At 45.1% G+C, this 18,405-nt stretch overlaps 1 protein-coding gene and 1 long non-coding RNA gene across 2 annotated transcripts in view; both read right to left on the minus strand.

Moving 5' to 3' along the window:
• Positions 1-5,590: 5,590 nt before the first annotated feature.
• On the minus strand, positions 5,591-9,167 carry LOC142097034 (uncharacterized). Its single transcript, XR_012678094.1, has 3 exons — positions 9,028-9,167; positions 8,290-8,418; positions 5,591-5,690 (listed from the first exon to the last, which is right to left on the minus strand). It is a non-coding gene; the product is annotated as an uncharacterized LOC142097034 (long non-coding RNA).
• Positions 9,168-10,039: 872 nt separating this feature from the next.
• Positions 10,040-18,405, minus strand: part of LOC142098550 (protein kinase C delta type-like) — a 12,780-nt gene continuing 4,414 nt past the window's right edge. The window contains exons 3-6 of the mRNA XM_075181384.1: positions 15,008-15,178; positions 13,579-13,670; positions 11,254-11,316; positions 10,040-10,217 (exon numbers count right to left, since the gene is read on the minus strand). Of these exons, the coding sequence (XP_075037485.1) occupies positions 10,040-10,217; positions 11,254-11,316; positions 13,579-13,670; positions 15,008-15,178 (504 nt within the window). The remainder of the gene's footprint in view (positions 10,218-11,253; positions 11,317-13,578; positions 13,671-15,007; positions 15,179-18,405) is intronic.

The following is an 18,405-nucleotide window of genomic DNA, read 5'->3' on the forward strand; positions in this document are numbered from 1 at the left end:
CGGCAGCGATGACCTGCGGACAGCAGAGTATTACAACTGCAGCTGCGGACAGCAGGACCGGACGCCAGGAGGCGGCAGCGATGATCTGCAAACAGCAGAGTATTACCACTGGAGCTGCGCACAGCAGGACCGGACGCCAGGAGGCGGCAGCGATTGCCTGCGGACTGCAGAGTCTTACCACTGGAGCTCCGGACAGCAGGACCGGACGCCAGGAGGCGGCAGCGATGACCTGCGGACAGCAGAGTATTACCACTGGAGCTGCGGACAGCAGGACCGGACGCCAGGAGGCGGCAGCGATGACCTGCGGACAGCAGAGTATTACCACTGCAGCTGCGGACAGCAGGACCGGACGCCAGGAGGCGGCAGCGATGATCTGCAAAACAGCAGAGTATTACCACTGGAGCTGCGCACAGCAGGACCGGATGCCAGGAGGCGGCAGCGATTGCCTGCGGACAGCAGAGTATTACCACTGGAGCTGCAGACAGCAGGACTGGATGCCAGGAGGCGGCAGCGATGACCTGCGGACAGCAGAGTATTAACACTGGAGCTGCGGACAGCAGGACCGGACGCCAGGAGGCGGCAACGATGACCTGCGGACAGCAGAGTATTACCACTGGAGCTTCGGACAGCAGGACCGGACGCCAGGAGGTGGCAGCGATGACCTGCGGACAGCAGAGTATTACCACTGGAGCTGCGGACAGCAGGAACGGACGCCAGGAGGCGGCAGGGATGACCTGCGGACAGCAGAGTATTACCATTGGATATGTGGACAGCAGGACCGGACGCCAGGAGGCGGCAGCGATGACCTGCGGACAGCAGAGTATTAACACTGAAGCTGCGGACAGCAGGAACGGATGCCAGGAGGCGGCAGCGATGACCTGCGGACAGCAGAGTATTACCACTGGAGCTGCGGACAGCAGGACCGGACGCCTGGAGGCGGCAGCGATGACCTGCAGACAGCAGAGTATTACCACTGGAGCTGCGAACAGCAGGACCGGACGCCAGGAGGCGGCAGCGTTGACCTGCGGACAGCAGATTATTACCACTGGAGCTGCGGACAGCAGGACCAGACGCCAGGAGGCAGCAGCGATGACCTGCGGACAGCAGAGTATTACCACTGGAGCTGCGAACAGCAGGGCCGGACGCCAGGAGGCGGCAGCGATGAACTGCAAACAGCAGAGTATTACCACTATAGCTGTGGACAGCAGGACCGGACGCAAGGAGGCGGCAGCGATGACCTGCGGACAGCAGAGTATTAACACTGGAGCTGCGGACAGCAGGACCGGACGCCAGGAGACGGCAGCGATGACCTGCGGACAGCAGAGTATGAACACTGGAGCTGCGGACAGCAGGACCGGACGCCAGGAGGCGGCAGCGATGACCTGCGGACAGCAGAGTATTACCACTGGAGCTGCGGACAGCAGGACCGGACGCCAGGAGGCGGCAGCGATGACCCGCACACAGCAGAGTATTACCACTGGAGCTGCAGACTGCAGGACCGGACGCCAGGAGGTGGTAGCGATGACCTGCGGACAGCAGAGTATTACCACTGGAGCTGTGGACAGCAGGAACGGGCGCCAGGAGGCGGCAGGGATGACATGCGGACAGCAGAGTATTACCACTGGAGCTGCGGACAGCAGGACCGGACGCCAGGAGGCGGCAGCGATGACCTGCGGACAGCAGAGTATTACCACTTGATATGCGGACAGCAGGACCGGACGCCAGGAGGCGGCAGCGATGACCTGCGGACAGCAGACTATTACCACTTGATATGCGGACAGCAGGACCGGACGCCAGGAGGCGGCAGCGATGACCTGCGGTAAGCAGAGTATTACCACTGGAGCTGCGGACAGCAGGACCGGACGCCAGGAGGCGGCAGCGATGACCTGCGGACAGCAGAGTATTACCACTGGATATGTGAACAGCAGGACCGGACGCCAGGAGGCGGCAGCGATGACCTGCGGACAGCAGAGTATTACCACTGGAGCTGCGGACAGCAGGACCGGACGCCAGGAGGCGGCAGCGATGAACTGCGGACAGCAGAGTATTACCACTGGAGCTGCGGACAGCAGTACCGGACGCCTGGAGGCGGCAGCGATGACCTGCAAACAGCAGAGTATTACCACTGGATCTGCGGACAGCAGGAACAAACACCAGGAGGCAGCAGCGATGACCTGCAGACAGCAGAGTATTAGCACTGGAGCTGCGGACAGTAGGAACGGACGCCAGGAGGCGGCAGCGATGACCTGCGGACAGCAGAGTATTACCACTGGAGCTGCGGACAGCAGGACCGGACGCCAGGAGGCAGCAGCGATGACCTGCGGACAGCAGACTATTACTACTTGATATGCGGACAGCAGGACCGGACGCCAGGAGGCGGCAGCGATGACCTGCGGTAAGCAGAGTATTACCACTGGAGCTGCGGACAGCAGGACCGGACGCCAGGAGGCGGCAGCGATGACCTGCGGACAGTAGAGTATTACCACTGGAGCTGCGCACAGCAGGACCGGACGCCAGGAGGCGGCAGCGATGATCTGTGGACAGCAGAGTATTACCACTGGAGCTGCGCACAGCAGTACCGGACGCCTGGAGGCGGCAGCGATGACCTGCAGACAGCAGAGTATTACCACTGGAGCTGCGGACAGCAGGAACGGACGCCAGGAGGCGGCAGGGATGACCTGCGGACAGCAGAGTATTACCATTGGATATGTGGACAGCAGGACCGGACGCCAGCAGGCGGCAGCGATGACCTGCGGACAGCAGAGTATTACCACTGGAGCTGCGGACAGCAGGACCGGACGCCAGGAGGCGGCAGCGATGACCTGCGGACAGCAGACTATTACCACTTGATATGCGGACAGCAGGACCGGACGCCAGAAGGCGGCAGCGATGACCTGCGGTAAGCAGAGTATTACCACTGGAGCTGCGGACAGCAGGACCGGACGCCAGGAGGTGGCAGCGATGACCTGCGGACAGTAGAGTATTACCACTGGAGCTGTGGACAGCAGGACCGGACGCCAGGAGGCGGCAGCGATGACCTGCGGACAGCAGAGTATTACCACTGGATATGTGGACAGCAGGACCAGACGCCAGGAGGCGGCAGCGATGACCTGCGGACAGCAGAGTATTAACCCTGAAGCTGCGGACAGCAGGAACGGATGCCAGGAGGCGGCAGCGATGACCTGCGGACAGCAGAGTATTACCACTGGAGCTGCGGACAGCAGGACCGGACGCCAGGAGGCGGCAGCGATGAACTGCGGACAGCAGATTTTTACCACTGGAGCTGCGGACAGCAGTACCGGACGCCAGGAGGCGGCAGCGATGACCTGTAGACAGCAGAGTATTAGCACTGGAGCTGCGGACAGCAGGAACGGACGCCAGGAGGCGGCAGCGATGACCTGCGGACAGCAGAGTATTACCACTGGAGCTGCGGACAGCAGGACCGGACGCCAGGAGGCGGCAGCGATGACCTGCGGACAGCAGAGTATTACAACTCGAGCTGCGAACAGCAGGACCGGACGCCAGGAGGCGGAAGCGATGACCTGCGGACAGCAGAGTATTACCACTGGAGCTGTGGACAGCAGGACCGGACGCAAGGAGGCGGCAGCGATGACCTGCGGACAGCAGAGTATTACTACTGGAGCTGCGGACAGCAGGAACGGACGCCAGTAGGCGGCAGGGATGAACTGCGGACAGCAGAGTATTACCACTGGAGCTGCGCACAGCAGGACCGGACGGCAGGAGGCGGCAGCGATGACCTGCGGACAGCAGAGTATTACTACTGGAGCTGCGGACAGCAGGACCGGACGCCAGGAGATGGCAGCGATGACCTGCGGACTGCAGAGTATTACTACTGGAGCTGCGGACAGCAGGAACGGACGCCAGTAGGCGGCAGGGATGAACTGCGACAGCAGAGTATTACCACTGGATATGCGGACAGCAGGACCGGACGCCAGGAGGCGGCAGCGATGACCTGCGGACAGCAGACTATTACCACTTGATATGCAGACAGCAGGACCGGACGCCAGGAGGCGGCAGCGATGTCCTGCGGTAAGCAGAGTATTGCCACTGGTGCTGCGGACAGCAGGACCGGACGCCAGGAGGCGGCAGCGATGACCTGCGGACAGCAGAGTATTACCACTGGAGCTGCGGACAGCAGGACCGGACGCCAGGAGGCGGCAGCGATGACCTGTACACAGCAGAGTATTACCACTGGAGCTGCGGACTGCAGGACCAGACGCCAGGAGGTGGTAGCGATGACCTGCGGACAGCAGAGTATTACCACTGGAGCTGCGGACAGCAGGAACGGGCGCCAGCAGGCGGCAGGGATGACATGCGGACAGCAGAGTATTACCACTGGAGCTGCGGACAGCAGGACCGGACGCCAGGAGGTGGCAGCGATGACCTGCGGACAGTAGAGTATTACCACTGGAGCTGCGGACAGCAGGACTGGACGCCAGGAGGCGGCAGTTATGACCTGCGGACAGCAGAGTATTACCATTGGAGCTGCGGACAGCAGGACTGGACGCCAGGAGGCGTTAGAGATGATTTGCGGACAGCAGAATATCACCACTGGAGCTACGGACAGCAGGAGTGGACGACAGGAGGCGGCAGTGATGATCTGCGGACAGCAGAATATCACCACTGGAGCTACGGACAGCAGGAGTGGACGGCAAGAGGCGGTAGAGATGATCTGCGGACTGCGAATATTACCACTGGAATGGTGGAGGATAGCAGTAGACAGTAGGACAGGGAGAGCTGCAGAGATACCAGGAGGTAAATCCACAAGGAGCTCCCAGGTGAAAATGTGGACCAAGAACAGGCAGAGGATCTGAGTGGAAGGTGACTTAAATAGGGGTTGGTAGGCGGTGGAGTGAGGACGCCGGCGGAGAGGTGAGTGAGCCTGGTCTCGGTTTAACCAAACCGAAGACCCGGCGAGTGACACTTTGCTTTAGTCTAATATTATTCCCCAAATCACATTGAGATTTCCGGTCCCTAATAAAAAAATGGGCATAAGCAAGAGAAAGCAAAACAGGTCCATAGCGCTAGTCATAAAAGAGCTAGGGGGTATGTCTATCACTCACCCTTTAATAAGAGTGGTGCAAGGTCATCTGTTTCGGCAAGACGGTGTCCATTTGAGTAATGAGGGAACTGTTATCTTTATTGAGCAACTTTCCGCACAGTTGAGTAAGGCAGTGAGGTTATGTGTTGGCGGGCTGTGACTCCGCAAGAAGTCTCAGCGGTGGTAGGAGAGCGGGCAGTCAGCGGTTAATAAGCAGATGGTGTTACCAGTATAGCTAAATAAACTATTATCTTATGCCAAGTTACAAATTGTATGTGTGGTTACTCTTGTTTTAAAGTTATAAGAATTACTTTCTGTTAAGGTTAAGTACATGGGTAAAAACATATGACCTATGCAGTTTATAGATATGAACATTCAAACACATAAAATATATACATATATATATATATATCTATATCTATATCTATATATACAGAAACCATTGCTCTAACCAGCATTGCTATCATCTCGGGCTCGTTGCCGTTGGGAGCATTTTCCACTTGGAGGTGACAAATGTGAATCCTCTAAATATGGCCTGGTCCTTGGCTGCTATTGATGGTCTCTGGGCCTCTGCTTTCTCCATCCTGTTTAAATCCATCTTTCTGGAGGGTGAGTGTGTAATCGTTACCTATAGAAAAGCACAACAAATGTGTACTTTAGCTATAACTGTATTTTTTTTTTTTAGTAGATACAGAAATGATTTATGATGCTGCCAATTGTTCTTTTTGAGCAGTTTGGGCCTGAATCATCATCGGACGCATCTTGTGTTTAAATAACGGTCACTTAACATGATCATAGTTTTGACTTTATTCAAATACAAGCGTATCTCTTATTACTTGCTGTATGTAAACTGCTGTATGATAGTCGTCAATATCAGTCAGCACTTACACCTATCCTATAGCTAGTACAAATGATGTGGCTAAAAAACACGTACTGAAGAGAAACCCAGGACTTGCATGAGCCACATCTGTGTTGGCACGCCCACAGCATGGCCTTACTGTACATTGCCTACGTTCATTCATCCCTTGCTTATCCCATTCCACCCTTCAAGTCGTAGGCAGTGGTAAATGTCACTTGTGTTCAGAGAGGAATTGCATGCAATTGCATTCACTGTTGCAAGGTACATTTCTGAGCATGCTTAGAGCTATTTCACACAAGATAGGGCGCACAAAGGGACTTACGTCTGAAGATGAATCAGGCTCCTTATGTATAATGGAGCAATTTTTTGTCTCTTGCAACATTTCTGCAGATCGCTGAATGAGATATCATAAAAGTGGCGCAAATATAGAAAGTTATTGCTCAGAACAACAGTTTTACAGAAGTGACTAAATTATTTCACAAATCTTCCCATTGTGTCATGTGTTTTCTGGCCTCTTACAGCGTTACAGTGGTGCTGAAAGAATAAGAAGGGCTGAGTCATTAAGAAAAGTAAGGCAAAGAAAGGAGTAAAAATAGTAATAAGTAATGTTCTACGGGACAAACCATGGTACAATGCAATGGGTGTAAATTAGTTTATTGTTTTGCACATAAGTTAAATACTGGCTGTTTTTTTTATCTAGCACACAAATACTTGCTAGCTTATTTTTACACTGAAATTTAAAGTTGATCTAGGACATGCCCTTCCCCAACTATAAATTTGTCCTCACATTTTAAATTTACCTCCCCCTCCAATGCTACATGAATTTGCCCAGGTGCAATGTTACTCCTTTTTCTGCTTTGCCCTTAATGACTCAGGTCAGAAGAGTTTATTTACAGGAAAGCAGCATATATTTATATAAAAGTATCACAGAGTGATGTAAAAAATAAGAACAGCTATTATGACATCACAGTAATAAACCTGTTAGAGATATTGAAACAGGTTAAAATGTTGGAAGGGAATACTGTAACTGTGTCTAGAAACTGTATCACAATTGTAAATCACTATTTTCTGACGACAGATTCCTAAATGGTTCTTACAAAGTGTAGGACAACATGGGTTTGTGAGGGGATCATCAGATACAACCAATACATTTAGTGGGGAGATCTCTGTCTTTCTATTATGGAAATATATTAAACTAATGCAGCCATGTGCATTATGTGAATTATATGCCATTGGTCAGATAAAAGTAATTACACAGTGGAGGTAATTTATGAATTGCTCCCAGTGCTTACTATAAAATGCCTTGATTTTCCATCACCTCTTATGGATGTTCCAACCAGAGCACTACTCTAGAGACACGCTTCCATAAACTAGATGTGTATCTCTGTGTGCAGAGAGACTAATTAATCTCTAGAAGCTCACTGTGCAAAAGTGTAAACATGATCGACCTACTAAAACCCCTTTCATTGTTTCTTCAGTTTTTCTTCTAAAATACTATATTATATATGACAACTTTGAGTATGTGGAGCTCAAAATGAAACTTAAGGACAAAAGGGTTACATTAACGTTTAGGATGAGCCCCAAAGATCAGCAGCGATGAGCTAGTGCAAAAGATAACCTGGTTTCTGCAATGATCTGGAAATGTAGGTGTGCTGGTGTGCCTACTACCTGCTTCGTACAAAACTCCCTTATTCTACACAAGTCCTCTGATTGTGCAAACTAGTGGTCTTCCACTAACATTACCATCTTGCTCTGCAAGCCTAGATGGAAATCTAGGTACAGTGATGGAAATCAAGACACATGGTACGTTCATAGCTGGTTTTGTGCTGTGCAGCAGACATGTTGTGCTTCATAATAGATGCCCAGGAGATTAAATATATTTGTGCCCTGAACCAACATTCAAGATAATGAAGCCCATCATTTCGCAAGCAACTTATGACACCACTGAAGCTTGAGGCCCATTGTCATATTAATTTAATATGAAGTGCAGCACAAACATTTTCTTTACAAAAATTGTTAGCGGATGTTTTCACATATGTGAATTCAGCTAACAGAAAGTATGGTTAAAGTAATAATAAAGTATTTTCTACTTATTTGTCTCCAGAGGGTGAAAGGAAACTCTTCCAAATGTGCCTTGTTGTAATCTTTCTTTAGCCCTGAGCATGCATTTTAAATTTCACTGTTATAATTATAAAGAAGACTTTTTTTGCATAAAAAGAAATGTCAAATGGTTGCATGCCATCTGATACACGTGTACACATGTCTACATCTCAGTAGGTCTATGTGCCTTGTACTTATGTACCATATGCTGAACAGCATTTATTTACAGGCTCTCCAAGTGTTTGTACAAGTTCTGCTGTATACTTACAGGTGCAGGTTTGTATGGGGGTTCAACCTTAAGGGCTTCCAACGAGACCCAGTCAACATTCTTAAAGAATGGATGCTGGCGGATGTTTCCATGAACTCCTAATCGCATGCCTTGATCTTTACAGAGGAGCTGAAAGAGTAATTTGATTTTAATTTAGGCACTTTGATTTACTCAGCACGGAGCACAGACTTTTTCAGTCATTGCATTTCTACACAATACAATCAATTTACAAACATTTTGCTGCAAGGAACAGAGGCATATAGCATGATTTGTCCATGGCTACAGGAGGTCGATACAGAGATTATATCTGGGGTCTGTAGTATGTCTCACATTATAAATATTCTACAATCAGAACATCTAACCACGAATCATTCTTTATATTTGTCCCAATATTGATCTCTCTATGCAAGTATGAGTGTTCCTTGTAACTTCATTGGAATGTACTTTATCTTTATGTATTTTACTGTACCCTATTGTGTATGAGAGGAGAATATCTCTGGTCAGGAAATCTAGAGCCACATCTATGAGTAGACATCATTTATCTCACATTTTAGGAATGGTCTCTGTTATCGTAGTGTCACATGGTGCCTTTTATGTTGCGTTCATGCTCTTGAAAGGCAATGGTTTTGTACATAGTTCTCACAAGTAAAGTGCCGAAGCAACTTTTCTGCCTATAGATATTAAAATTGCATCATTTACTGTGATAACTTCTAATATTAAATTTAAAATGTATTTTACCTTTTTCACGATGTCCTTTACATCTGCGCCAAGTGCTTTGAATAGTGTGGTATGATATTTACGTCTTCCAGTGATCATTTGGGTCACAATGACGCCAAATGAGTACCAATCAGCACCGGCATTATATTCCTCACCAGACAGCATCTACCGGCAGAGAGATAATAGTTATTATAATTTTTAGCAATCAATTTTTACTTCTTATTCTTTAATCCCATTGCCCAAGTCCATCACTCTCTATATAATAGTTTATATGAAAATAGATAAGATACTGGCATTCAGTTAGTTAGTATCAAAATATTCAGGACATTGATGTGCGACAAACTTATAGATACAGAAACATGTGCTGTATTTCATGTGGTAGGCTGCAGTTACTTTACAAATGTATTATCATTATTATTATTAATTTCTTTCATCATTTGTAAATTCTGAACCTGACATTTTAGGGAATCTAATAATAGTTTATGACTTATGCACCTACCTTTCCCCACACTTTCTTCCTATTTACTGATAATAATACTTTTATTTATATAGTGCTTTTTTCTCAAAGGTGTCCAATAGTGACATTAAAAGACATATCATTTAATACATATAATAAAATACAACCTAAACTTTCCTACCAAAATAGGTAGCTATCACCTGTATTATAGCCAGGACTCCCTACCACCAAAGCAGGGCACAATGAGTGTGGGGTCTATTTCTTTCCATTGTTGGATCATCAGTGGTCTTCTGCAGACATATCAACTGTACAACTTAAACAGGGTAGACCTGAAGTCTCACTATGAAGTGAGAATTATAAATATGCAAAATCATCTATTTATGTAACGGATAATGACAATAGCTTCAAAATGCTAACTGACTGATAATCTCTGTTGGAAGGTCTTGTGTGAAACCGCACTTTGCTTTACTCATTATTGGATAGCTTGCAGATGCAGTTAATGTGCAGGCTGTTTCTAAAGTGTCCCCTTTGTAGCCACATTGCTTTTCTCTAGGCTTCTATACAAAATATCTATAGTTACATAAGTAAACTGTAGGAAAATCCTGTGAGCCTCACCTCAGGAGCAACATAGCCAGGTGTTCCAGCATATTCAGTGGCTGTTCGGTCTCCATAGATGTTCTCAACTGCAAGACCGAAGTCTGCGATCTTTAAATGGCCCGTTTCAGTCACTAGGATGTTCTCAGGCTTGAGGTCTCTGTGAATAAACAAAACCTTTCTATGACCTTTGCCATAAAGCGATGCTTTCATACAAACAAGATTTATTTTGTTGTGCAAAATGAAATTACACTTTAATAATGTACATTGCAAACATTAGTAGTTTTGAATGTATGTTTAGCAGTGTCACTCTGGAAACCTTTGATCACTTTTAATGCTCTGAGAATGATTGCATTTAGTGCCATTTTGATATTCAAAGCGGATTTAGCATAATGTCATAAACAAACCCAATTTACTAATCTCACCATTACTGTTTATACCCCCACACATTATACTCAGTCGTGTCCTCACACATTATACCAGAACATTATACCTGCACAGTGACCCCACACAATTTACCAGCTTAGAGACCCTGTGCAGAGCCCTTTCCAGTGACTAGTGTACAGGATTGCCTTTCCCCTAGACCACATTTCCTGTGCTGCTCCCTGATACCCTGATTTATAAACAGGCCCAAACTCAATCAACTCCAATTGTTTATAATAAATGTTTTTATTCACCAGTAATTAAAATGCTCAGTGATGTTTTTAATGGTGGCAGACATGTGTGACTCATGGCATCAGAGCCCTTTCGCCCAACAAAAGTACATATATTTAAAATAAGTTACAAATGTGATCTGATGATGAAAGCGTGGTCTGCCTACTACCCTCTTCTGTCCCAGGCAGGGCCTATGTTCCTTGGTATCCAGTTTAGAACTTTCTAACTCATATATTCTTTCACTTCTTTCTCTGAGCTGCTGCTAACCTTTACTATTATTTGCTAAATCGCATCTTCTATAACTCCCATACTGAACTCTAGTAACGGTTTGGACTTTCAGAAGAAAATTAACACTAGCCAAACGTAGCTTATGGTCTGTTTCTTGGCTTGTACTAAACTCTACTGCCCAATTTCCATGGCATAGAGGATGTAGAGCTGCTATCAGTCAGTTGTAGAGGGAAATATTTGCCAATGGATAGAAAGTAGAGAGCATTGTAATACAACTTTATTAAACTACTGTAAAACTATAGCATTATAATTACCGATGGACTATGCCCTTAGAATGGAGGAATTGAACCCCGCATATGATTTCAGCAGCGTAGAACCTGGTGGAAAGAAAAATAAGTTAATTTTGCATTAGTGTAATGGTAAATTTATGGCTAAAATCCTTTAAAACTCCTCTGTTTTTTTTTCTACACTGACCAACTGTCTAATATGATGCTTCTTGTTCTGTGTGCTAGTCTCACATTTATTTATTCAATATATTCATTATAAGGGTTTATAGAAAATAAGTATATAAATTAAAAAATTAACTAAAATACAATCAGACAATGATTATGTCCATTAACAGAGGATTGTTACAAACTATAGTATGGAACCCATTTAACCACTTCTAAGGTCGGCTATAAAAGGTAGCCACATGTAAGGCAATATCTGTGTCCTATTTGGACTTGATAAACTGCCTGGAATTGTTTAGTGTATTAGCTCCTGCAACCTATAACAATCAGCCACAACAAGAATAACATTAGATTTTTATCCTGCATTCTCAAAAGTATAATAATCCATGACCGAGACATGTATGTGACACATATGTTATTTGATATAGGGAGAGAGACTGTTCCTTTGCCCTAGTGATGTGTCTTGTGTGGAGCTGCTATAGGGGGAGAGGACATTGATGTATCCCTGCCTCAATCAACAATTAAATAAACATTAAATAAAAGGCTTGTAAGGAAAAATACAAAGCATACAGTATTGGAAATAACAGTAGATGCCAATAATGGTAATGCCATTAAACGATATATCTATAATACATAAAAGCAATAATAGCAACATGCATGAATAGCAGAAATCATATGTTAAAGAACGATGGTGGATTTAAGGGCAGGGAGGGTTTAATAAATAGGCCCCCTATGACTGATAACTTAACGCTGTCAAAGAGAAGTATCATATATATGCAGATTTAAAGGGAGACCTCTTGGGGATTTTGTGTTCAGCTGATACATCCATCGGTCTTCCTCTTTCAAGATCATGCCAATAAATGATTCCTACTCCTCCTCAGTTTGAGAACTTTTTAGATGGCAATAAATCTGAGAGCAGTGGGGTCGATGGTCTATCAGGAAGTGATTTTGAAGGCTATGGTTTTCCAATTTGTTTGTTATAATTCTCAGATGTTCTGAGATTCTTACTTTTATGCTTCTGATAGTAATTATAATATACTGAAGGACATTCTAACAAATACCCTGCTGGTGTCACACATGATTTTTGTAATTCCACCTGTTATGCTTGACACACAAAACTTAGAGGGTGAGGTTTTTAGACTGCAGAGGCTGAAGAGTGTCACAACTATTAATAGGAGTAGATGGGCAGATTGGGGCATTCCTAGCTTAGTTCATCCAGGCACTTCAATGCATCTAGTTTTGAGAGAATACAAGTTCCTGGTTTAGTGTCTGGCCATAGAGACTAACTGGCCCCATAGCTCTAACTTTAAATATTGCTGGTTTTATCAATCATGGTAATATTGCTAAGTTTTTTCATCTGGGACCCAGAACTAATAAAATTCACAGAGCTACGATGGCTATGCTGATGGCTTTACCCAGGAGTCAGTTAATGTTGAGACTGCGACCTGTTTTTCACTGCTTATAATTCGGTGGTAATTGTTTTTACGATTACCACCATTCCGACACCTGTCATGTCTCTAAAAAAACCCCGAAAGAATACAAAATTGACTTGCAAATAATTAGACTTACCTTGAAGATGACGCTGAAGATCCCTGAAGACAGCAGCATAATGACAGGAAGGCTTTCCAATTGGAGAACTCACCGCCTCTGCTGCCTGACATCATCACGTCAGACATCTGTCAAGCTAAATTTAAAGCGGCAATGTTCGGTTAAGTGTTTAACCACTTAACCTTAATGAACCCCACATTGCCGCTTTAAATTTTGCTTCACACACGTCGTGATCACGTCGGCCAGCAGAGGCGGTGAGTTCTACGATCGGAAAGCCTTCCTGTCATTATGCTGCTCTTTTCAGGGATCTCCAGCGTCGTCTTCAAGGTAAGTCTAATTATTTGCAAGTCGATTTTTTATTCCTCCGGCTTTTTTTTGGAGGCATGACAGGTGTCGGAATTACTACCATTGTTTTATCGTACCCCACCCTTATAATTTTGTATCCTACTTATAAGATATAACTCAGATATGAGTCATGCTTTAGAAAACCTATTTCTATTGGTAGCACTCTTTCTGCAAAATATAGTGTAAATAGTTATTTATAATATGCCATCTATCTCCATGATCAATGCATTTAGTCCTTCCTATATCTAGTCCTTCCTATATCCAGTGGCTTTTACAATGTATTATTCTTATATTCACCTTGCACTGGGGATGTTAAGGGGGCCTTTCCTGCACAGCAAGTCGTGGAAATCGCCGCCGCTTGCATATTCCATTCCAAGTAGCACAAGCTCCTGTTTTGTGGTAGAAGCAGAATTATAATTAAATATGTGGGGTTAGCCAGGAGGAAAAAATAAACAATAAATAAAGAAATATATATGTTATGTATTTTTAAATATTTCCCTCCCTCCCTGTTTCCTTTTGGGATTATAACAGACAGACATTGGGAGGGCAGATGGAGAGCAGGAGATACAAGAGTGAAAGATGAGGCAATTAGAGGCATAAAGAACATGGAGTAATACAAATCAGACTTTCAGCAAGGAGGAAGCTGGAGAATATGCTTTTAGGAGACAATAGCAGGACAGACTTGAGGAAATGCAATCATTATTCCAGAGGCTGTATTAGCACTACAAGCTGTTATTGGTAGCAGCCATATACAACCTGTGGGCCACATGAGGCCCCCCAGGCCATTTCTGGCAGTGTACATGCAGCAGGACAGATGCAGGGGTACCTATTATTATCATTATTATTATTATACCTAAGAAATATAACTCTTCCCCTGTATTAGTCCTGTCCCACATTGTACTGAGTCTCAGTGTAGTTGTAGGGGTTTGCCCACTGTGCTGCAGTGAAGCATATCAATATGTTAGTGAAGTCAGTCTGGCAGTGAATCAGAATGAATGAGCTACCAGACCATCACTGTATTACAGTCGAGCATAGTCTCGCATTTCCACTGCCTTGGAAAATTATATGAAGGGAAATGCATGACAGGAGGGGTGCAGGGAACAAGTGTGTTGCAACAGAGGGGACTGAATGTTTTACAGGCGAGGGATGGGGAAGAAATGTGTTACTTTAGAGATAAGGGGATAGGATGTGTTACTAGATAGGTGAGGGGGAGAGAATGTGTTACCACAGAGGTAGGAGGGGTGGGAAATGTGATACAACAGGTGGGAGAATCGAAATGTGTTGCTACAGTGGTAATGGGGAGAGTGCTTTACAGCAGTGATGGCGGATGATATATCACCAACTATATGATAGAAGGAGTCATGGACAGCTGGCTCGTAACTGAATTTCCAATGTAGGACATTTCATCCTCATGATCCACCACCTTGTCCCTTATATCAGTCCAGTGAGTGCCCATTCCCAGATAAACTCAAAATGAAATGACTAAATGACCAGTACGGAAGTAGTGGACAGGGCAGGAGATTCAAAACTGCAGTGGAGAGGGATATAAACCTGAATGTGGAACTTAATTGTGATGTGAATGAGCCCGAAAGATTCTGGATCTATCTGGAATGTAAGAGATAAGATTTGCTGTTTTAGTAAAGAAACATAATTTGCAATAGAAACAAGTGAGGTTATATTGCATTTGTGTGAATATTTGACAATAAGGAGGTGGTCACAGCGGTACCTTGGTCTGGAAAGCAAAGCAGCCATGAACAAGGAAAGCACTTCCAGATGCACGTTGTAATACTCTACGCTCCACCATCACACTCTCTTCGCCCTCAACTAGCAGATCCCTCTTACTGATGACTTTCACAGCCAAATGGTGACTTGTAATGGAATCTTTTGCCAGCAGGACCTAGAGGAGACATTACAGGGTCAGCCTCATAAAGAACACAGAAACATAAAGACAAAAGCATATGTAACATAGAGGACTAATAAAGTATGTGTGCAAAAGTTTATAAATATCTTCCGAAATCATTGTGACATTACCCTTTAAAGATGTTACATGTAATATAATGGGGAATACATATTTAATAATATTTAACCATGTGTTGCCATGGTTTAGCTAAATGTACCTAACTACTAGTGTAAAATATTAACGGGAACCCCATCACATTCCCGTTTAATTATAACACCCAATGCACATACATACACACATATATACACATATATGTCCATGAATTTTACCTATGATGCCTTTCTTACTGGGTGTTTTCCAAAGTCTACCCTTATATCTTGTCTGCCCAACTCATGTCACAACATTTAATCCACCTGTCTAATATTGTGTAGGTCACCTTTGTGCCACCAACACAGCTCTGACCCATGGAATCATGAACTCCACAAGACCTCTGAAGGTGTCTTGTGGTATTTGGCACAAAGATGTTACCAGCAGATTCTTTAAATCCTGTAAGTTGTGAGGTGGGGCCTCCATGGCTCAGACATGTTTATCCAGCACACCCCATGCTTGATTGGATTGAGATCTGGGGAATTTGGAGGTCAAGTCAACACCTTAAACTATTTGTCATGTTTCTCAAACCATTCCTGGGGTATATATTCAGTAAACTGAAGGTTTGAAAACTATAGAAGCCAATCAGATTCTAGCTTTCATTTATTTAGTGCATTCTACAAAATGGCAGCAAGAATCTGATTGGTTGCTATAGGCAACATCGCCACACTTTCAAACCTGCAGTTTAGTAAATATACCCCCTTGACTGTTTTTGCAGTGTGACAGGGTACATTATCCTTCTGAAGGAGGCCATTGCCATCAGGGAGAACCATTGCCATGACGGGGTGTATTTGGTCAGCAGCAATGTTTATGTAGATTTTTCGTGTCAAATTAGCATCCACATGAATGCTAGGACCCACAGTTTCTCAGTAGAACATTGCCCAGAGCATCACACTGCCTTTGCTAGCTTGCCTTCTTCCCATAGTGCATCCTGGTGCCATCTCTTCCCCAGGTAAACGACACACACGCACCCAACCGTCCACATGATGTAAATTACAATGTGATTCATCAGACTAGGTCACCTTCTTCCATTGCTCCAAGGTTCAGTTCTGGCGCTCACATGCCCGTTGTAGGCACTGTTGGCGGTGGACAAGGGTCAGCATGGGCACTCTTACTGGTCTGAGGCTGCCATGCACTGTGTGTTCTGACATCTTTCTATAATAGCCAGCATTAACTTTTTCAGCAATTTGTGCTACAGTAGGATAGTGTGGGATAGTGTAGGATTGGACTAAATGGACTAGTCTTCACTCCCCACGCACATCAATGAGCTTTGGGTGTCGCCAGTTCACCAGTTGTTCTTCCTTGTACCACTTTTGGTAGGTACTAACCACTGCAGGAACATTCCACAAGACCTACAGTTTCGGGGATGCTCTGAGCCAATTGTCTAGCCATCACAATTTGGCCTTGGTCATATCCTTACTTGCCGATTTTTCCTGCATCCAACACATCAACTTCCAAAACTACCTATTATATCCCACACCTGGACAGGTGCCATTGTAACACAATAATAAATGTTATTCACCTCATTTGTCAGTCTTTTTAGTGATGTCACTGATCAGTGTATGTATGCTAAACCTGTGTTCTTTGGCTCAAAGGATCTAAAGCTCAGATTGCCAACACTAAGCCTCTAAGTGATGTCCAGGAAGGGTACTTTGTACATGCCCCCTGCGCTCTTTCAACAACCATGTCTTGTGGGCAAAAGTTTGCAACAATGATAAGTACAGTGGTTGGTATTTGTTAAGTGTGTATTAAAAGTAGAAGTGCAATTAGTTTGCACTGAAGTGCGAAAATCAGTTTTTAATTTTTAATACAGGATTAGTTAAATAAGATTAAGCCAGTTATTTACAGGGTATTTCCCTGCTATTATCACACGGTGTCTTAGTGGTTAGCACTTCTGCCTTACAGCACTGGGGTCATGAGTTCAATTCCTGACCATGGCCTTATCTGTGAGGAGTTTGAATCTTCTCCCCGTGTTTGCGTGGGTTTCCTCCGGGTGCTCCGGTTTCCTCCCCCATTCCAAAAACATACTGGTAGGTTAATTTGCTGCTATCAAATTGACCCTAGTCTGTGTGTGTGTGTGTGTGTGTGTTATGGAATTTAGACTGTAAGCCCCAATGGGACAGGGACTGATGTGAGTGAGTTCTCTGTACAGCGCTGTGGAATTAGTGGCGCTATATAAATAAATGGTGATGATGATGATGATAGAGTTAAAATATTGCTACTCCTGAAGTCTTCAGCTCTATTTTTATAATCAGACGCATATCTATCTACCTATCTATCTATCTATCTATTTTGGTCAAAGCGGGGGTGTATACAGAGGTATTCCGTACCGCCACTTCTCATACCTAACGCCTTCATTGTAAAATTATTAAATTCTATTCACTTATATTTTTAATGCCTCCATGTCTAAATTTCCACTTCGACCACTATATACTATATATAAACATTTCTTTACACGATGTATAAAATAAAATAAAAAATCACACACACAAAATTGACATTTATAATAAAGACAGAGATGATATCCTATCACTCTCAAGGTTAATTTAAGTTGTAAATGCTGCTACACCAAATCTTATTTTGAAAGAAGTAGGTAAACGTCTAAGTTAATAAAAGGTTTGGAGGATGAACTTTACAATTCTTCCTCCTCCATGCAAGCCATCTCCTTCAGGGGCAAACGCAGGATTTGAGGAGGGGAAATTCCACGCCACGATATCAGTGGACATGTCCAGTATGTGTAGGGGGGTGGCTACAAACACACACCGGGTCAAACACACAGACATGTAAACTGTTCCATACACATACTTGCCAACTTTCTAGAGTTGGCTTCTGGGAGCCTGCCGGGGGAGGTGGGCATGATGGTGGGCAGGGCTCCAAAATGTGTGTCATTTTGCACCCGCCCCGTGACGTAATGACGCAAATGCGTCATTTTACAATAGGGGGAGGGGTCAAACACAGATTCCCGGAGAATCGCAGCGTTTTGGACCTAATTCTGCCCATTTCACTAGGAAGTGGGCATATCAGGGAGATTGCCACACCCTCCCGGGAGTCCGTGAGACTCATGCGAAATGCGGGAG

The sequence above is a fragment of the Mixophyes fleayi genome, chromosome 7 (assembly GCF_038048845.1).
Source record: "Mixophyes fleayi isolate aMixFle1 chromosome 7, aMixFle1.hap1, whole genome shotgun sequence".
NCBI lineage: Eukaryota > Metazoa > Chordata > Amphibia > Anura > Limnodynastidae > Mixophyes > Mixophyes fleayi.